Source organism: Stylophora pistillata, chromosome 5 (genome assembly GCF_964205215.1).
Source record: "Stylophora pistillata chromosome 5, jaStyPist1.2, whole genome shotgun sequence".
In the NCBI taxonomy this organism is placed as follows: domain Eukaryota; kingdom Metazoa; phylum Cnidaria; class Anthozoa; order Scleractinia; family Pocilloporidae; genus Stylophora; species Stylophora pistillata.
Genome location: NC_142523.1, coordinates 29,815,764 through 29,838,064, shown reverse-complemented (window position 1 = coordinate 29,838,064; position 22,301 = coordinate 29,815,764). Strand labels below are relative to the sequence as shown.

The 22,301-nt window shown below is 38.1% G+C and overlaps 2 protein-coding genes and 1 long non-coding RNA gene across 5 annotated transcripts in view; 1 reads left to right on the top strand and 2 right to left on the bottom strand.

Moving 5' to 3' along the window:
- The window catches only part of LOC148731356 (uncharacterized), a 94,614-nt gene extending 85,229 nt beyond the window's left edge, over positions 1 to 9,385 (bottom strand). Inside the window, exons 1-3 of one of the 3 annotated variants that reach the window (XM_088760371.1) lie at positions 9,272 to 9,385; positions 9,103 to 9,173; positions 347 to 435 (exon numbers count right to left, since the gene is read on the bottom strand). Coding sequence is in view for 2 of the 3 variants with exons in the window: in XM_088760369.1 (XP_088616495.1) it covers positions 9,103 to 9,210 (108 nt within the window). In the remaining variant the exon portion in view is untranslated. Of the gene's footprint in view, positions 1 to 346; positions 436 to 9,102 lie in introns of all 3 variants that reach the window. The other 2 variants (XM_088760370.1, XM_088760369.1) reach the window with 2 other exon arrangements.
- LOC148731343 (sorting nexin-5-like) overlaps positions 1 to 22,301 on the bottom strand; it is a 301,059-nt gene that overhangs the window by 68,336 nt on the left and 210,422 nt on the right. The gene's annotated exons all lie outside the window — the stretch shown is intronic.
- LOC148731355 (uncharacterized) lies at positions 5,201 to 10,237 on the top strand. The gene is made up of 2 exons (XR_016001392.1): positions 5,201 to 6,280; positions 9,337 to 10,237. It is a non-coding gene; the product is annotated as an uncharacterized LOC148731355 (long non-coding RNA).

Genomic DNA, 22,301 nt, shown 5'->3' with positions numbered 1-22,301 from the left:
ATTCAAGCTTGTATCTAAACTATTTTCCAAATAGCCATTCGAGTTCATTCGATAAGTTGATACAGTCACCAAATGTTGTCATAAAATCGTGAGGCGTATCCCTGAAATAGCATCACTAACATTTTCATAAAACAATATTTCAAGGATGGGACAAGAAAGCGTGGTGAAACTTCACGCTGGCCGATCTTTCTTCCCCTCCAAACAGTCGTGAAATCTTTTAAAGCGAATGTCGCATCCATCTAAGGATGGAAAGTTACCTGGCCTAGTTTGAACTTATTTTAAACTCGCTTGAAAGGAGTTGTAGTTTTGGTTATTCCTTGGTGCAACTGAAATAAAGTAATCTTACCGTTGTCAATTCAGACACCTCAGAGCGAGGCAGTAGTACTTCTTTTACGATAAAGAAAAGAGGCTGCTCTCCGTGATCGAAAAAGCACCCTACAAACACGAAAGAGAAAGCTAATTAATCTGGCTTCAACCCCAAACACATTAATCACGTCTATGAATAGCTGCACCCTGCAGGCTATACATCAATTGTTTTACTGAAAACCATTAATTAAATTCGCTTCATTTGTTATGATGTTTGGTCTATTATCATCCAAGAGAAAAAATTACGCTTAAATGTGCCTTAAACCGTTAATCAGTATTATCTTGTATGCTTCTTTCACTTGACATAAGAGCGGAATTTGAGACTGATGGCTAAAAAAATTGTAAATATCTGGAAATATATCTGAGTTTCTTAAACATCTTTAATTTTTCTAAAAATCTTGTACAATTCTTGGTATCACAAAAGATCCTTTGATTCAAGTATTTTAAAAGGAGGAAAGTGACTTTAAATGTTTTTTATTGAACTTTATACTAATAATTTTGGGAATTTTCCATGTATCATCCGCATATCCAGTCTTTTCCCCATTTTTAATAAGACAGAAACTTTATTCATTGAAGCACCTCTCATATAGCAAGAGTGCCGGTAATTTAAAATGAAAAAGTATTGTATTGTAAGTTCTGAGGCAAGAGGGGGGGGGGAGCTGTTCCAAAACAAACATTTTAAAGGAGCATTGTCACCCCCTCCCCCCTGTCTCCTTCTTATAACGTACGAGCTTTCCACCCTTGTCTCCTTCTTATAACGTATGAGCTTTCCACCCTTGTCTCTTTCTTATAACCTATGAGCTTTCCACCCTTGTCTCTTTCTTATAACGTATGAGCTTTCTACCCTTGTCTCCTTCTTATAACGTATGAGCTTTCTACCCTTGTCTCCTTCTTATAACGTATGAGCTTTCCACCCTTGTCTCCTTCTTATAACGTATGAGCTTTCCACCCTTGTCTCCTTCTTATAACGTATGAGCTTTCTACCCTTGTCTCCTTCTTATAACGTATGAGCTTTCCACCCTTGTCTCCTTCTTATAACGTATGAGCTTTCCACCCTTGTCTCCTTATAACGTATGAGCTTTCTACCCTTGTCTCCTTCTTATAACGTATGAGCTTTCCACCCTTGTCTCCTTCTTATAACGTATGAGCTTTCTACCCTTGTCTCCTTCTTATAACGTATGAGCTTTCCACCCTTGTTTCCTTCTTATAACGTATGAGCTTTCCACCCTTGTCTCCTTCTTATAACGTATGAGCTTTCCACCCTTGTCTCCTTCTTATAACGTATGAGCTTTCTACCCTTGTCTCCTTCTTATAACGTATGAGCTTTCCACCCTTGTCTCCTTCTTATAACGTATGAGCTTTCTACCCTTGTCTCCTTCTTATAACCTATGAGCTTTCTACCCTTGTCTCCTTCTTATAACGTATGAGCTTTCCACCCTTGTCTCCTTCTTATAACGTATGAGCTTTCTACCCTTGTCTCCTTCTTATAACGTATGAGCTTTCCACCCTTGTCTCCTTCTTATAACGTATGAGCTTTCTACCCTTGTCTCCTTCTTATAACCTATGAGCTTTCTACCCTTGTCTCCTTCTTATAACGTATGAGCTTTCCACCCTTGTCTCCTTCTTATAACGTATGAGCTTTCTACCCTTGTCTCCTTCTTATAACGTATGAGCTTTCTACCCTTGTCTCCTTCTTATAACGTATGAGCTTTCCACCCTTGTCTCCTTCTTATAACGTATGAGCTTTCTACCCTTGTCTCCTTCTTATAACGTATGAGCTTTCCACCCTTGTCTCCTTCTTATAACGTATGAGCTTTCTACCCTTGTCTCCTTCTTATAACCTATGAGCTTTCTACCCTTGTCTCCTTCTTATAACGTATGAGCTTTCCACCCTTGTCTCCTTCTTATAACGTATGAGCTTTCTACCCTTGTCTCCTTCTTATAACGTATGAGCTTTCCACCCTTGTCTCCTTCTTATAACGTATGAGCTTTCTACCCTTGTCTCCTTCTTATAACCTATGAGCTTTCTACCCTTGTCTCCTTCTTATAACGTATGAGCTTTCCACCCTTGTCTCCTTCTTATAACGTATGAGCTTTCTACCCTTGTCTCCTTCTTATAACGTATGAGCTTTCTACCCTTGTCTCCTTCTTATAACGTATGAGCTTTCCACCCTTGTCTCCTTCTTATAACGTATGAGCTTTCTACCCTTGTCTCCTTCTTATAACGTATGAGCTTTCCACCCTTGTCTCCTTCTTATAACGTATGAGCTTTCCACCCTTGTCTCCTTCTTATAACGTATGAGCTTTCCACCCTTGTCTCCTTCTTATAACGTATGAGCTTTCTACCCTTGTCTCCTTCTTATAACGTATGAGCTTTCCACCCTTGTCTCCTTCTTATAACGTATGAGCTTTCTACCCTTGTCTCCTTCTTATAACGTATGAGCTTTCTACCCTTGTCTCCTTCTTATAACGTATGAGCTTTCCACCCTTGTCTCCTTCTTATAACGTATGAGCTTTCTACCCTTGTCTCCTTCTTATAACCTATGAGCTTTCTACCCTTGTCTCCTTCTTATAACCTATGAGCTTTCTACCCTTGTCTCCTTCTTATAACGTATGAGCTTTCTACCCTTGTCTCCTTCTTATAACGTATGAGCTTTCTACCCTTGTCTCTTTCTTATAACGTATGAGCTTTCCACCCTTGTCTCTTTCTTATAACCTATGAGCTTTCCACCCTTGTCTCCTTCTTATAACCTATGAGCTTTCCACCCTTGTCTCCTTCTTGTAACGTATAGTAACAGTCGAAGCAAAACCCGCCAAATCGCTCAAATTGGCCATTTAGAGCCACAGAAACGACAATACACAGCAAGTGAGGTAGGTTTCCATTTATTTTGAGCTTTAACTCAGAAATTTCATGATATAAGTTTACGATAATAGGACTCTTCAATATTCTCCCATACATTCCTTTATATTTCGAATAAACAACCAGACTCCTCGCATGTCTGGGCTCCCTGTGCTCACATGTGCCGAATTTAATGCATGAATTACAGGAAATTATTATAATTCATTTATTATCCACAAATCGCCACGAATTCTATGAATGCCATGCGCGAAAAAGCCAAAACAGCACAAAAAAAAATAGTGGGAGACAAAGGAATTTGTAGTTCTTGCTTTGAAACGACAAAATACAGTTGTTTGACGTGCGGTAATTACTTTTGTATGAGGTGTTCGGTTTTTTAAAACGAAGACGGCACTCCTGGGTGGAAAGTAAGAAACTCTGTGGCATATTGTGGGTCGTGTTTCAGTGAAATGATAGAACGTGGATCATGTGAAAGTATCAGGACGAAAAGCTAAGATAAGGAAGCAAAACCAAACAGCAAAACAAGAGCATCAGTGAAGCAATTAAGCAAACACTCAATAGACGTCTTCGTCTAGAAAATAAGTAGTGCGCCTGGGAATATCGACAGCGAACAGAGTTGAATTCTATAATTAAACTATAATTAACTCTGCAATTAATTGATATAATTAATATAATTAATATAATTAATAATTAATATAATTAACTCTGCTATAATTAGCTCTATAATTAATTCGGCACATGTGAGCACAGGGAGCCCAGACAAGCGACGAGTCTGGTTGTTTATTCCAAATATAAAGGAATGTATGGGAGAATATTGAAGAGTCCTATTATCGTAAACTTATATCATGAAATTTCTGAGTTAAAGCTCAAAATAAATGGAAATTGAACTATAATTAACTCTGATCTGAGCGTTCTATCGAGATGGTTCTCAATGAATTTTTTACAAATTAATGCCGCCAAAACGCAAGCTATCGCTATTGGCCCGTCTTCATACCAGTATGATTTCCATCTTAATGATTCTAATGTCCATACAAAGGACACACTCAAAATCCTTGGGGTGGTCCTAGATAGCAAATTAACATTTAAAGCGCACATAAAGCAACAGCTGAGTAAGGGATGCGCAAAGGCATCGGCTTTGCGGAGAATACGTAAGTTTATTTCAAAGGACGTGTTAGTTCGATTATATAAGGCCTATGTTCTCCCTCATCTTGAGTACGGCAGTCCCCTTTTACTGGGAGTAGGTAACGCGGAGACTACTAAAATAGAGACAACTAATTACTTTATATTAAGAACTATATTAGGCTTCTCGAGGTCTGTGTCATACGACTTCCTCCTCAAGTTGGCCGACATTAAGTCTTTGGAGAATCGTAGGCAATTCCAATCGTTAGTTATGTTATATAAGTGCTTGTATGATAAGGGGGCTCCTTATATAAGTGATTTTTTTCATTTTAGAAATGTACCGTATAGTTAATTTACGCGGGCTCAGTACAAGGCTAGATTTACCTCCTTTTAATCTTGAGTTTTTACATCGGTCTTTTTCATTTTTAGCTGGTAAACTTTGGAATGCGCTACCTCCTAGACTCAGAGAATCTCAAGATATTGTCTCATTCAAGCGTTCTCTTAAAGCCCACATGGCTTAGTGGTAGTGATTGTAAATATCGTTATTGTTAATATTGTAACTTTTTATTGATAGCTCTTACCAATGATCTTCGATCCTGTTTTTAGTTATTTAATAGATCTACTTATTATTTGTATTCTTACAGAAATTATGTTTTATTTCTAATTGTACCTACACGTACACGTTTTAACGAGAACTTCTGTACTCCTAGGTGTCATGTGTTTAAATAAAGGATTGATTGATTGATTGATTGAATTCGACTGAGTTGAATTCGACGTAGTAGTAATAGTAGTAGTAAAACTTTATTAAAAGTGTCAAGAGCCGTCTAGCAAGGGAATAAATCCCTTACTAATTTGGGGACACTAAAAAAGAAAAAAGACTAGGAGCTATTTACAGTAGTATAGATATCAAAACTAAGAGAAAATCTATAGTTAACTAGTTACGGGATTTGTAATAAAAATATATAAAATTCATGAGGAGCAGAGGCTATAGCGCGTGCAGCAATCATCCAAGAGCTCACTTATACTGAGTTGGCGTATCTTGCCTTTGAACGACTTGAATCAAATTGAACGACGTTTGAATCAAATGCCGTATTTAACTATTTTAGTTGACTGAAATAGGAGTTAAGTTCGGCACATGTGAAATTCAACGTTTGAACTGGGCCTAAGCAATAAAACTGACTAAATTGACTGTATTTAACGACCATACAGAACTAAAGTCTTTTTGTACTAGATGAGGGTTTTCATTCAGCAAATAAAGAATCGTCATAATTCCGTCCAGTTGATAAACAGTAGCCTGTGTACAGGCCTCTACTTTCCAGAGTTAAGAAAACTCTGGAAGGAATCGGGATTTTAGAGGGGAGGGGAGGTGCAGCTGTTTAGAAGCTAATAAACAAGAACATGAAAGTGAAACTGATTAGTTACAAACTGTGACCTTCAGAAATAATCTCTAGACATTGCATCATTCTTTATGGCATCTTTAAAGCCACAAACGTCAGACTTGCGATTTCTGCGCTGATCCGTTGAGTTTATAGGCAGAGCTACTTAATGGAGGTTGAGTCAAAATATAGAGCAAATCTAAATTCTGTTCGAGAATGTGTTGATCAAAGTCCTTTTCAGAGCAGCAACAAGGATAAGACTCCACATTTAAGCCTCTTTAGAGAATGTAAATATCTGTTGTCTGAAACAACTACTAAAATCGGTTCTGAATTTCTTTTAGGCGTCAAAATTCCAACCAGACAAGACAAGAAACTTAAAATTGCTCATCCGCAACCAGCCTTCAACTTGTAAACAGGAACACGAAAGTGAAACCAGTGTGTTACCTATTGTGACCTTAGCCTTGAAATAATAATCCCACGACACGCGTCTTTTAACAGCAAATGCGCTGATCCGTTACGTGTAAATAGAACTATTTCATCGGAATGGCGGACGTTGGAGGAGGTAAGTCAAAAAATGAAAAAGTGGTAGAGCAAAGCACATCAGTTCTTCCCCGGTCCCTTGGGCAATATTTCAAGAAATTCTCGAAGCGGTTCTATTAATACAAAGCAGATAAAGGGCAACACTAGGGGAATACTAAACGTTGAATGATTTACCGCCTGCTCTCGTGTTTGGTGTGATATTTCAAGTAATAGGAGTCAGTAAGTTCTTGAACAGAGGTCAACCATATTCGAATGTCCTCTTCTAGAAGGTTCTGATTAAAGTCCCTTTACAGAACGGCATTGTAACAATTTATGAAGTAAAAAATGAAAAAAGCACTAAACTGAGCCTTTCACCGAAAGGAAAATTTTTGAACGAACAGTTTACTGTTCAGTTCACCGGTTATCTTCAGCGACAACATTCAGCATTTTACTTATAGTAAAATGTAGAGCCAGCTGAAGGTATATAGGGTTAGAAAATTAGGGGGAAACGTGTCTGGAAAACGATGATGCAGAGAAGATCTTAATCGACTGCGGAGTTGTCTGTGTCAATTTCTTTCTACGGTTTTACCTTAGACAACAGACATTCGAAAATCTTCCCATCTTCAAAACATACCTAACGTGCTTATTGGCAAGAAACCTAACGATCTTCGTTCGTGATCAATCTCGAGAGCAAAGACATGTAGCTCTTGCTGTTGCCGAAGACAGGTAGATGTTTAGTTTAAATTTCATAATTGGCAAGTCCTGGCCCTTTACGGAAACAACTAAATTACACTCTGACATAATGTACTTACCAGTGAGACTTATTTCAGTGCTTTGATACGGTCAGCATATTAGACAATGGATCATATCAGTTAGAGTATCAAAAGAACGTAAGGTCATAAACATTTCTTTTCTAACTTAACGCGACGATAGCAGAAGTCGCAGCGCAATTTTATCTTTTTACTAAACTAGTTTTCTGTATTACGCTCCTTCTCCTGCAACGTGTTTCGTATCAAGATAAGTATTCTACAATGTTCGCTTGTTTCTTTTTCGTTTGAAACGAGTTGTATCTGCTACTCATAACTTTCAGGTAAGTGAATTAAAGTTTGCTTCACGTTGTCAAAATTCTAGAAACTTTTTTCGTGAGGCAATAATACCTTATCAGCGATAAAGAATATAGGCTGCTTTCTGTAGTCAACAAAACATTTGAGGAACTAGCATGCGAAAGCTAATCTGGTTTCGTCGCAATGCACATTAATCACGTCTCTAAGCAAGACAGGACAAGAGACTTCGAGAGATTTAATTGGAAGACCGCACAATACTTATAAAGCGATGATCGAATACTTATGACGCCATATCAATGCGCCATTTGAACTGCTTTTGTTTTGCTGAGGTAAGAAAGACAAGTTTTTGGGTTACGTCAGTTAAGAGAAAATAGTTTGTATTTTCCTGGTTACGTTTCTTTGCGATCACCCAAACAAACTTTGATCGTTGAAAAAATAGTCAACTTGAATAAAAGGATGACTTAAACTGAAAATAGAGCTGGTAAAGACCTTCTTTAGCTTCAGCTAAGAAATCTATTTGAAATAACAAGCAACCTGCTTTGAAGTATTGAAGATATTCGGTGCCCAACCAAACATAGGAGTTCTTTTGTTGAATATACATTTTCATTGATTAAGGGGAATTTGTGTTAAGGAAGAAGGAAGAAATCATAGTTAAATTTCATCTTGTTACGGTCTCATGAAGCTCCTTTACTTCCAATATAGCAATTCTAAGAAGTATTTTCCGTATAAAAAGAGTTGTATCTGCTACTCATAACTTTCATCCAAATGAAATTATGATACTTGCTACTGCCAAGTTTTGGAAACTTTTCGTGAGATGGTGATTTATCATTTGCTATAAAAAATATAGACTGCTTTCCGTATTCTAGAGAACACTTGACGAATTCGAAAGCGAAAACTTATTTGGCTTCGAGGCAAGGCACAAATAGTTGCACCCTGCAGGTTTAATATCAATTGTTGTACTGACAGCTATTGAATTCACTTTGGTTTGATCCTTGTTCCATTATCTGTCCGGACCAAAATAACACTTTGATTGGCTCTAAAAAAGTCTGAAAAATTATTCGCCAACGTGTGTGAAATAACCCGTACTTAGCTTAAAAAGCGAAAGGGAGGAAAGATGGAGAGCTTATCCAGCCCCCCCCCCTCCCCCTCTCTCGGTCCTCCCTGTTTCACATTTAATATTTAATTAGAGTTCCTTAAGGAATATTTTCTTCTATGCCCGCTCGAAAGAGTATTGGTATAAATTAGACGCACCTAATGCGATATAGAAGTAAAATAAGAAAGTTATTATTATTATTATTATTACAAAGCGATAGTTAGTTCGAAATGCGATTTACATGAAGTCGTTGCCAGTGATTTGTCAAATGTACACAGATAGAAACACTGAGACAAACAGAATGCGTGCCAAAAAAAATCGAAAGGAGAGGCTGGAAATATAAAGCACAAAAGAAAGCCGACGAAAGGACAATATTAACGTCCTTCTCGTAGTCTGGATACATGGATAATAACAACGCGCAAAACTGACACGATTAGCTTGATATCAGCGCGGATAAAATGAGAGGGGACCCGCACTGAGAGCCCAAGCGATTCACTTGACGTTGAAATATTTTTTTTTGCTGCAGTTCTCTTCGTAAACTTCATGAGACTTTAGATAAACACGGCTGTAAGAGTCTGATAGAGGATCAAGAATTACAATTGAGGCGATCGAGTCATAAGTATCTACGGGGATAGGACTTTAACGATTATAGGCAAACAAATATAGTTTTTCCAGTCTATTTAAGCTTATATCATCTTCAAAACATACCCAATATACTAAATGGCAAGGAAGTACGTGATCCTCTATCCCGAGCGAAGACTGGTATCTCATGTTGTTTCCTAAAAGGGAACGGTAGATAATTCGTTTCAGTTTCATAATAAGCAATCCTGGTCCGCTACGGAAACAACTAAATTACACAATGACATAATGTACTTACCAGCGAGGCTTGTCCCAGTGCCTTGAGGAACAAATAATGCTGATTAATGCTATTATTTGTCTTAGGATCTTTTAACTGCTGTTGTGGATCGTGATGGGCTCGCACGAAGAAGACTGCAAGCCGTTTGCTTTCAATCGAAACTTTCTTATCTACATCGGAGGTGTAAACAAAGTGAATTATGCGACAAAACTTCAATATAAATATACTTAACGGCAATGAAGAGCAAGATACCTTCTATACTTCTATACTACTATTTATGGGATTGCAGAAGAACTCAAATATTACCCTATATAACTGGCTTCAAATTAAAGGTTAAAAATAAGTTTGAAATAAGAAAAATATGTGTGTATGAAGAGTAATACTTAGATAAATTTCATAAAAAGTGGCTAATAAATAATTGACTGGTTAAGCTAATTGCAATACTAGAAGTAGTAATATCTGTGTTAGTATGTTATAGTATAGTGTATTACAATACTGTAAAACTAGTAACAGTGGTACTTAGTAGTAATAGTAGTGTAATAATTTAGTAATAACAGTGCGTAGTGTACCAATTTAAATGTAACCTGTGTGATACAGGGAGCTATGTTGGTTACACACGCGAGCATTTATATGCCCGCGTGGATAGCCATAAGAGCACGTTATCTTCAGTACGCAAGCACGACGACATCGACCACGCAGGTGCTGTCCCTGAGGACCTTCTTAGCTGTTTCAAAGTTCTCAAAAAGTGCATGAAGAAATTCGATTGTCTTGTTAACGAGATGCTTTACATCAAACAGTTAACACCGAGTTGTAACGTGCAAACGGATTCTATCCGTGCTAAAGTATTTGTGTAGCTACCTCCCCTATGTAAATTATTTGTATTTCTTGAACTCGCATTTGTTAATTCTATTTTCATTTGTACCCTTGATAATGGCGTAATGAAGTCGCCGAAACGTCGGGATATTATATCGCTCGTTTTTACCTGTCTATGTGTATAGTTTGTTTTGATTTTCGGTCCATCACTCCCTACCGCAATATAATACAGAGATTTAAGGCGCTTTGAACCGCTTGTTTTATGAATTTTAAAAATTATTACTCTTTTCGACAACGGAGGCAGCTATCTAGACTACGAGAAGTCCTTCCTTTTCGGCCGCGTGGTAGGCCCCCGTGGAGGCGGCGTGGCCGAGTGGTTAGGGTGTTGGACTTGTAATCCGGTGTCCCGGGTTCAAGTCCTCCACCCTGCCACTCACTGGATTTGTTCTCGGTTGCCCCTGGTTCAACTCCTCGGCTGCACTCTGTAAATAGCCCACTAGTCTGCCTCATGACGGTGGGGATTTTTATGCTCTTATTTAGTTTGCTCGGCATAGTAGCATGTATTGCTAATATGCCTAATCAGCCTCAACAGCTCGAGTTAAAATAAAGTTCCTTCTTTCCTTTTCCTCCACAAAGTCCGTCGTGCGAGTCAAAAAAGAAAAAAATCAGTAAAAAAGTTGCCGTTAGTGCGCTGCGAGAACTCTTGAAGTGACGCTAATGCGCCGCAGGAAGTCCATAACTATGGAATAGAGCTGTATCTTCCGCCATAAATTCTTCAACTTTGATAAATTTGTAGCAGTTTTCTTTCGTGTGCTCATTCGTTGAGTTGATACACTCAGAATATCAGATAAGGAAATTGCAAAGCGTATCAAGTAACATAGATACCATTTTTATTTATCTATGGGAATTTGTGCCAGGGAAGATGGATGAAATCACTAACAAATTTTATCTTCTTACGGTCTCATGAAGCTCCTTCTCTCCAAGTAATCGTCCCATCTTTTCATAGCAAATGCACTCTACAGCATCAAAATAACACTAGTATGTACCGTGATCCGTTAATCTTAATAATTTTTCAAACTTTTTTCGCTCTACAAAAGTCTGGAAGATTCTTCGCTAACGTGAGTGCGATAACCTTACTTAGAGTAAAGAACTAAGATAGGAGGAAAAGATGCAGCTTATTCATAATGATATAATAACTTAATAACTTCTAGAGCGCTATTTTCATTCAATGATCAACAGCGCTTAACAACTTGGAATACTACAGTAAATTCAAATTTATAAAACTAATTACATCTACATTAATATTAACAATGTATGTTAAAAATAAGAATGATATGGAATATCTATAATAAGGATCTTAATTAGGAATAAGGATCTTAATAAGAAACTTAATTAGTAGTGCTAATAAAAATAATTGTCAGACAGGGTACTTTGAGAAAGCTGCACGAAATAAATAAGTTTTCAGCTTACATTTAAAAATGGAAAATGATTGAATATAACGTAATTCAGCTGGCAGAGCATTCCAAAAGTACGGGGCAGCAGCAGAGAATGATCTGTCCCCCAGCGTGGCAGGCATGATTCCCTTACAAAGGTCAAGTAATAAACTTTGATTTGATCTAAGATTATATAAAGACCTAGGCTTGATGTTAATTAGTTCAATGATATACCTAGGCGCCCATCCATGAATAGCTTTAAATGTTAAATTTATGATCTTAAAATGAACACGATGTTGTACTGGTAATCAGTGAAGTTGAGAAAGCGTAGGGGAAATATGCAAATACTTACTTAAACTCAGTACAAGTCTAGCCGCAGCATTCTGCACACGTTGAATTTGGCTATTTGCGACTTAGGAAGGCCATACAAAAGTCCATTACAATAGTCTAAACGACTAGTGATAGTGATTCAACCCCATTCCTCTCCCTTCCTTCCCTGTTTCACCTTTAATTACAATTCTTCAAGTAATATTTTCTTCTATGCCATGGCCAGTCCGAAAGAGTATCGGTATTCATTAGACGCACCGTAATGCGCTATATAAGTAAAATGATAAAGTTATTGTCGTCATTATTATTAAGAGATAGTTACCTCCAAATGCGATTTACAGTGGTTTGTCAAAAGTACGCAGATAGAAACACTTAAAAAAACAGAATGCGTGCCAAAGGCAATTGAAAAGAGAGACTGGAAAGAGAAAGCAGAAAAGACAACGGACGCAAAGAAAACATGAAAGTTTTCTTTGTAGTCTGGATACATGGATAATAACAACACGCAAAACTGACAAGAGTAGCTTGATATCGGCGTGGATGAAATCCGAGGGGACCCGCACGGAGAGCCCGAACGATTCACTTATCGTTGTAATATTTTTTGCTATTTTTTTCTTTTATTTTTAACTTAAGTTTTGTGTCTAGTTTGTTATGATTTTCGGTCCCTCGGGCCCTACCGCAAAATAATAGACTTGAAGTGCTTTGACCCGTTTATTTAACTGACATTAGAAAATTCTTACGCCGTTTGACACTCTGGATTCCTACTAGCGAAAGCAGTTGTTGTACGCCTTTTGCATCTAGTGCTACCACGACTATGTTCTTGCAGTTTTCTGTTCCTTGAGGTTTCTTTTGCGAGAATTCGCAAGTCTATTTACTTTCTTTTCTCGGCTTGGGTAACCCGTGATGATTCAAGAATTAAGTTTTCTGCCTTCTTCGTTTGAAACAAGTTGTATCTGCTGCACTTAACGTTTAGGTAAGTGAATCAAAGTTTACTTAACGTTGTCAAAGTTTAAGAAACATTTTAGTGAGGTTGTAATACTTCATCTGCCATAGATAATATAGGTTCCTTTCTGAAGTCAAAAAAACACTTCAGGAACTCACAAGCGAAAGCTAATCTAGATTCGTCGCAATCCACATTAATTACGTCTCTAAATAGCAGCCGGCACCATGCAGGTACTATGCAAATTTTTGGACAGAAAACCGCTTTGTTGCGGTTTTTCGTCCATAATCTGGCGCTGCAAAATGACACTTTTTTGATGTGCTTTGACCCATTAATCAAAAAAATAAATTTAAAAGACACTTCGAGAGATTTTATATGGAAGGCCGCACAATACTTGTAAAGCGTTGATCAAATGATTATGACGTCATATCAACGGGCCATTTGAACTGTCTTTGTTTTGCTGAAGTAATGAAGCAGGCTTTTGTGGTTACATCAATTAAGAGAAAATAGTTTACTTTTTCTGGTTACGTTTCGTTGCGCTCGCCCAAACAAAATTTGATCGTCGAAGAAAACTAAACTTGAATTAAAGGAAGACGTAAACTGAAAATAAAGCTGGTAAAGACTTCCTCTAACTTGAGCTAAGAAATCCATTTGAAGTAACAAGCAACCTGCTTTGAAGCATTAATATTTGGTGTCCAACCAAACATAGGAGTTCTTTTGTTGAGTTGATAAACTCAGAATATTAGATTACGAAATTACAAAGCATATCAAAATAACATCAACAACATTTTTACTGATTTAGGGGAATTTGTGCTAAGGAAGATGGAAGAGATCACGGTCAAAATTCATCTTGTTACGGTCTCATGAAGCTCCTTCTCCTCCAATATAGGAACTCTAGGAAGTATTTTTCGTTTAAAAAGAGTTTTATCTGCTTCTCATAACTTTAATAAAAGTGAAATTAAGGTACTTATTGCTGTCAAGTTTTGGAAACTTCTCGTGAGGTGCATGGTGATTTATCAAAGGCGATAAAGAATATAGGCTCCTTTCAGTCACCAAAAACTAGTCAACAAAACACTCGATGAACTCGAAAGCGAAAACTTCTTTGGCCTTGAGGCAAAACAAATTATTACCTCGGCCTAAAAAGCTGAACCCTGCAAGTTTAATATCAACTGTTTTACTGACAACTATTGAAGTTGCTTTGGCTTGATTCTTTGTCCATCATCTGTCCGCAGCAAAACAACACTAGGATGTGCTTTGAAACGTTAATCTTAATTATTTTTCAAAGTTCTCTCGTCGGGAAAATTCTTCGTTAATTTGGGTGCGATAACCTTGCTTAGCGTAAAAAGTGAGAAGGAGGGTACGATGGAGCTTACCCAACTTACCCAACTTACCCAAGGGTAAGAGGGAGCTTACTCCCTCCCTTTTTCACATTATTTTAAAATTCCTTATGCATTATTTGCTATTATACCATCCCGAAAGAGTATTGTACACTGCACCGTAATGCGCTATATAAGTAAAATGAAAAAAGTTATTATTTTCATTATCATTAAGTGATAGTTACCTCCAAAGGTGATTCACATGAAATCGATGCCAGTGGTTTGTCAAACATACACAAATAGAAACACTAAAACAAAAAAAAATGCGTTCGTAAGGCAATCGGAAAGAGAATAAGTAAGAAAAAAACCGACGCAAGGAGAATATGGACGTTCTTCTCGTAGTCTGCAGACATGAATAATAACAAAGCGCAAAATTGACACGATAACCGCAAATTAGATTAGCTTGATGTAAGCGCGAATGAAAAATCTGAAGAGTGTTTCGAGGGAACCGGCACTAAGAGCCCGAGCAAGTCACGTATCATTGAAATATTTTTTGCTGCAGTTTCCTTCGTTATCTTGATGAGACTTGAAACAAACTCGCCTGTGATCACTCAAGGATTACAATTGACCTGGATCATAATAGTTGCAAATTTTGAAATCGGAACGGGGACAGGACTTTGATTATTATCGGCAAAGAAAATATACCTTTCCCAGTCTATTCAAGCCTTTAGCAGAATTATCTTCCATAGCCATTCGAGTTCATACGATAAGTTGAGACACTCAGTAAATCTTGTCATAAAATCGTGAAGCGTATCAAAATAGCATCACATTTGCACAAAACAATATTTCAAGGATGGGACAAGCAAGCGTGGTGAAACTTCACGTTGTTGCTGAGCTGGCTAATCTTTCTTCTCCAAACAGTCGTCAAATCTTTTAAACGAGTATCATATACATCTTAGGATGGAAAGTTTTTTGGTCTAATTTAAACTAATTTAACCTCGCTTGAAAGCAGTTGTAGTTTTGGTTATCCTTAGCTGTAACTGAAATAAAGTAATCTTACCGTTGTCAAATTTTCAGACACCTCATAGCAAGATAGTAGTACTTGTTTTGCGATAAAGAATAGAGGCTGCTCTCCGTGATCAAAAAAGCACCCGATGAACACGAAAACGAAAGCTAATCTGACTTCGACACCAACCACATAAATCACGTCTCTAAATAGCTGCACCCTGCAGGCTATATCAATTGTTTTACTGACAACTATTAATTAAATTCACTTGATTTGTTATGATGTTTAGTCATCTTCATCCCAGAGAGAAAATTTACGCTTAAATGTGTTTTGAACCGTTGATCTTTATCATATTTTAAACTTCTTTCGCTTGCCATAAGTCTGGAATTCGAGGCTGATGACCTCAAAAGTTATAGATATCTCTAATTATTAAAAACTCGATCATTGGATAATGCAATTCAAGACTTTTCATTGGCTTAGCCATTATGGTAGAGTAGCCAATATACCATAAACTACGATATGGTAAACGTACGCATAAGCTTAAATTTCAAAGGGAGCTAAAAATGTAATAAAATTTAATCATTTAATGCAGCGTTTTTAATAAAACAATTATTCCACTTGCGTTTGTTGGCTATCTATCATCTCATATCCAACGCGTGCTCGTGGAATAATTGTTAAATATCGCTGGGTTTCTTAAACATCTCTGATTTTTTTAAGTCCCGTCAAATTCTTAATATTACAAAAGATCCCTTGATTCAAATATTTTTTAAAGGTAAAGTGTGACTTAAAATGTTTTTGTATTCAACTTTATACTAATAATTTGGGGATTTTTCCATGCGTCATCTGCATCTCTAATCTTTTCCCCAAAATTGCAGTGATATAATCAGAATTTTTAATACGACAGAAAATCTATTAATTTTAAGCACCTCTCATATAGAAAGTGTCGATGATGTAAGATGGAAGACTCAAATTATCTATTAAAAAGTATTGTGTTGTAAGTTCTGAGGCAGAATTTTGAGCAGGGCCAAATGCTTGATTTGATATTCACTGACCCTCCCCTCCCTCCCCACTGCTATGTCCCAATGCACTCCCACTTCCTTTCTGGTGTCCAAAACCCTGATAGAATATTTGAATTTCGAAGCGCTCCAATTTCCCAATGGTTTGTTCGTTTAGCATCGATATAAGTTTTCTCTTATTGTAGTTTTCCTTACAGAACGGTTACCGTAGCAACGATGCAGCCCTTAAGAAACACCATTCACACTTGCTTGATTTGCCCGTTATTTTCAAACAAATAAGTAGCATGTATTGTCATTATGGGATTGTAATCAGCGTATACAAAAGTTCAACCCTCAAAACCCGAGAACTGATTAACAGCTAACTTTTAATTTCCCTATTTTATTCAAATGTTATCGAGCAAACAGGTAATGAAAATACCAAACTTATTAGGAAGATGTTGTTATCTTGATCTAACTCCAAATTCTTGTAACTAATTCACAGGGAAACGTGTAACAGCTAAAGGGGAGAATTTACCATCAGATCGTGGGAGTAAGGTAAAGTCTGTTTACGAGCCCAGTCGCCCATTAGGTCGACACTTAACTCCGGTTTCTGTAGCATGAAGCGACTAGGAGTATTTCTACTCCCCTCTGGATGGGATGCCAGTCCATCGCAGGGTTACCCCCAGCATTAAATTGCCGGTACCCATTTATACACCTGGGTGAAGAGAGGCACTGTGAGAGTAAAGTGTCTTGCCTAAGAACACAACACGATGTCCCGGCCGGGGCACGAACCCGGACCACTCGATCCAGAGTCCAGCGTACCAGCCAGAGTCGAGCGTACAAGCCATGAGGTCACCGCGCCTCCACAGATCGTGCGAGTAAAGGGGTTAAAATAGTCGATGCAGTTGCCTTAATGCCACCTCACTTTTTTGATGATTTTAATCGCCATTTCGCCAGGTGAACAAGGCCTCGTAAAACTTTAAGATTTATTAGGTACGAACATAAATGTTCCCGGGTAGATTAAGTGCACGCATTTTTTACATGATCGTCACACTCTTTTCCACAAGGATCAGTGACAGGCCAGCAAGTCGTATCGCTAGAGTCGAAGCGGAAATAGATAAGGGAATAAGGGTTCTCATCGTAGCATACCGTTACTCCTTTCACTATCTCAAGTCGCGGCAGTGATGGCGGCAACGTGTCCTTACATGTGTTAGTCACATGCTTGACAATTCGACAGTTGACGTTACCTTCCCGCCAATCAACCAAGTTGCCTGTTCCCGGATGACACACCAGTCAGTTGTTTGTGTTGCTCTTGATGAGGACCTGTCTGCCGAGTTGTTTGCAGAGTGAGAAGTTCACGGCGTTATAATCTGTTTCATTCAGTGGAGCTGTTGTTGATATGCCATTGTAGCCGTATGCTGGCTAGTTTGGCCTTGGTGTCACAACGTTTGTACACTTGGTGAACGTATAACTCCAAACTAGAGTCCAGCCTCCTCCATCAGCCTCCATGTCGCAGTAAACCCGAAACGTGTTAGACTGGGAGCCACCGATTGGATCTATCCAATAAACACCCTCGAGGGAGGGAAAGGAGATCGTAGATAGTTTGGTCGAGGTGGTACTCACAAGACTGGCGGTGGAGGATTTTGTTCTCCAAGTTTTTATGGGGGACAGAGGGGGATCATTTGTCGCTAACGGGATGTAAAGGGGGGACGTTAGGAAATTGAGGGTCATTTCAATACTATAGAGCCCTATGGGAAGGACTAAGTCAGGTGAATTTTTAACTGTGATACATCGAAAATATTCCAGCCCTCTTCCCCCCTCTAGGCAATAATAATGAGGCCTCCGTTTTCTATTTCAATTGAATTAGGGCAGATGATTAGCGTAACATTTACGATCTATCTATAACGTTTCCTGCATGTTGGAAGAGACGATATCAAATGTCACTTACATTATATTGTTCTCAATGTAATTTCCATCTAAAAGATATAAACAAACTACAAAATTAAGTGTCACTTAGAGTGAGAAAAAAGTAATCGTTAGACTAAAACAACGCGAAAGGTTCAAATAGGTCTGTAAAAGGAAAAAATACTAGGGAAAAAGAGAACTAGAAAATTTTTTAAACATAAAGCGTATGTAATAAAGGGTATCCAGTTGAACTTTGCCAGAACGCTATGTGGCTGTAAGAAACTGTGACTCATTGGCGTGTCTATTAGCTTAAAACTCCTCAAAGATGTCAGATATTTTGGTTCTGACTCCTTGAAATCCCCCCCTCCCCTCCTAGCCATTGCAGCGTTCACACATGCACAGACGTCAATCGAGCGACTGTTAGCGCGCTATTTCCCACCAAACGCGTTCTACGACGAGGAGATGACTTTCTGATATCTAACACTTTACATCCCTACATCAGTTATCTATTCATTTCCTGGTGCTCACGGGAAGAATTTGGTTAACAGTCAAGCGCTTCTTTTGTTTGAGATCATTTCCTTCACTCTCGTGACCTTAACATTTGATTCAGGAGTGGAAATATTGTAAATGAAATTAGAAGTTAGTCACTTTTAGGGATCGAAGGGTTAATTCAAGAGTGCTTTTTTGACATTTGATTCACTTGCCTTGCCAAGCTTCAGTTTCATTTAAGTTATGGATATCTCTTGCTGGTGCGCATTATCTCCAACCCTACCCTTTGCAGTCTGCAGTTTTTCTATCTCATCGTTATGCTCGTTGATCTTGTTCATTAAATTTGTTACACTAGATTGAAGCCAACCGCCTTCGTTGCTCAGCCTGGAGATTGCACATTTTAGCTCGGCTTCTTTTCTATTTCAAAGAGGAAATCAGAGAAGAAAAACCGGTTGAACTTCTTAGATCAAATGTTTGAGATTGTCAAACATGTTACTGCGCATGTTCATAAAATAAGGGCTAGGCTACCCAGTGGTATTCACCTTGGCTCTGAATAGCCTTTTTAACCTTTTATACCATAACATCAGAATACGTATTCTCCATACTGTTTTCTATTCATTTTTAAGACTCTGGCAAGGAGAATTTGCTCAACAATCAATTGCAAGAGCTTCTCCAAATGGTGACCATTTCCTATATTCCTGTGACGTTCATGCGTAATTCGAGGGTGATATTGTAAGGAGAAATATGAGGCAGTCATTCTTAAGCTAGAGGTCCAAGGACTCAACGTTTTGGTTTTGTTTTTTGAGGGTCCCAGTCAAAATAGGCTCGTTTTCTTTTCCGTTCAACGTGATATCGAGAGCGTAAATAATAGTGAGTGACTTATTTGTTAAACTTTATTCAGTATTACAAATCAAGAGAGGATTTAATAATGGAACACCTACCGATCCCTTTTTTTTCTTTCTTCCTGAAGAAATAGAACAACAACAAGCAATAAATCATAATGCACGTGTACTAATAGCAAGGGGAACGATTTCATATACATTTTTATATTCGCGAACTTTAAATTTCCTCTAATTTTTCTTTCCAATACATGTTCTGTTGATGCTTCTTTCTTAAGGAATTGATTTGTGATTGATTCAACTGCCCTGGCTGAGCTCAGTCCACCATTCTTGAACCTTCAAAACAAAGTGCAAAATATAGGGATCTAAGCGACGCATGCGCACTGAAGTTTCACTACACACCAGCAGGTTTTACAAATCCACAAGCCGTGTTGCTTGAGGAAGGGCTGGGCTTTACTATTCTGACACCAAATTCAATTGACGAATAAAAGTGTTACATTCCGCAACTTACACGTAAAGTTTGGTTTACTCTGCTGCTTTCTTTATTTGACCATTTCTTGATGTTATCAAAAAGGTAGCAAATTCTTCTCAATTATTTTAATACCCTGAGTGTTGGTCTGGCCGGGGCTCGAACCCTCGACCTCCAGCACAACAGTCCAGCGCTCTTTCCATTGAGCTAACCGGGAGGCGGTGTAAGGCGAATGTAAGGCGGTGTAAGGCGAGTGTTCGACAGACAATTTCGAGATAATTTTTGCGAACAAGAATTTTGACTGAAAATTTCTGTAGCCTGACAACATTACCATTGCTGACTGAAAATAAACGACAAAAACTTCACGCAACATCTATTGCATCTGAGGCTGAATTCATCTTAGATGGAGCATCATCATTGGGTACGAACTCGAGTCGTGAAGGTCATCTGTACAATTTTTTTTTTTTAATTTACCTGGAAAATCCTCAAGTAAAATATCTAGAAAACAAATGAAGAAAGATCTGGGCCCTGTTCTTCAAAGGGTAGTTAACATATACCCACAGATGCAAGCCGTAACAAAAGTATCTAGTAGATCACCTTATCCAAACTTCGAGCTGCGACATGAAGGTAACACAGAACGCAGATAACTACGAATCGTTAAAACCTTTCTCACTTTTTATTCATCCATTCTTCTGATTCTTTCGTTTCTTTCAACTGGCAAAGAGGAAAATAAGTCTTAGTAAATTCAGAGAACGAGGAAGGAATACTACCGTAGTAGCGAAGTTCATACCTCTCTGTTTAAATGCTTGGCCAAACACAGGACGAATGTTCTTATTTCAGTGCCTTTAGGCAAAATCTAAAGCAGTCTTAAAGGTTGAGTAAAGCTTTAATCGTCTTTAATTGTCAAATGAAATATCCGAAAGCTAACTCTAACCTTTAATGAATCTTTAATTGAACATAAGTTTAACTTTAGTAGCGCAAATCTTTCAGTATCCTTTAAGTGGTTTCTTTTTTGGCACAAAAGAGGGTGTTTCATTAAAATACATTTAAGTTGACTTTAAGGTGAGATTTAAATGAGTATAGCTGTTCTGACATCTTTAATTCATGCATTAAAGATAGTCTCATTGTAATCTGAACTGTCAACAGAATATTCATCACAAATCAGCCAACACTTGCACTGATGAGCCAGAAGAGCAAATTTTGTTTTACGTGCAGCAACGTGAGCTCACAATTCTTTCTGGGGTCGAAACATCTTATTGAAAGCGACGGTTTCATTTTTGCATCTCCTTTAAAGAGCGCATGGAGTGCGATGACAAGTCAGGAAATGTTTTCTGCGCGCGCTTTAATGGCTTCGAATCACGTTCAACTTTCGAAAGGCATAAGCGGAAAGGTAACGGAAAGAAATTAACAGATACTTTCGTGGCGACTTCAAATTCCCGTGATTTCACGAAATTTCAAGTTCATCTGACTATGAAGGTTAGTTAATTTGAATATAAAAAAAGTCATGTGTATGTATTGATACATACCTCCATATATATCTTTACGTCTTTAATTATTACATGAGAACATAACCGCTATTGAACGTTGCTTGAGACGATTAACATTGAAACTTCCTCGCACTCAATCCCTGAAGATTTTTTGAGGTCGGAGTTGTCTACTGGATGTGGGGGCATGGACGCCCCATTGAGAAAGTACCTTCGTAGACTATTGCGGCAAGTTTGTAATGTTTCTGGTTCATATTATTTGCCTTTGTTTTCTTTTGTCGTGTGGCTTATTTCTTTCTCCGTATTAAATGTAAGGCTTACAATCTTTCTCCTTTCCAGGAATATTGATTAAAAAGCCTGAGGTTTGAATCCTCACATGCGTCCACCCAGAAGTTTGTCTTTCTGCTCTGCTATAAGAACGTTTGGTAGCGATGTTAAATAAATTGAGGTTTGAATCATCACAAAGGTCCACACAAATTTCTTCCTCTGCCCAGCTGATAGAGCAGATGTTCCTTATGAATATTGACCCAGCTCTTACTTTTTTTTGTCTTCCAGCTGATAAGGTGATGCGCAATTTTTCTGAGATAATTGATTTTTGACTGATATGATATAAACAATTAGTTCTCGTGGCCCCTCTCAAGTTAAGCTACAGTCACCATTCCGTTCTGCAAATGCCATAATTTTTTAATGTTGTTCAGTTAAAAAGCAGATACTCTCCAACCTGGCTTTATTCTTTTTGTATTCCTTTGACTTTGAATGTCAAGGGTGCCGGAGAAAAGTAAATCCCCGCTTGAACACAGACACAGTCCTCTGGTGGTTACAGCCGAGAACCGACTTGTCTAGCCTCCGGGTTTGAGACCTATTTAACGGCTCAGTGCTCGTATCAATCAATGAAAATAAAAAAATCATAAAACATAAAAATAGAAACGATACGGATACATCATTGCCGAGGTACCAGAGGGTAAGAACAAAGTATGGGCAATCTGCACTGCACCTCTCCTCGAGACGCGAAAATAGACAAGCACTGAGAGGAGCGCA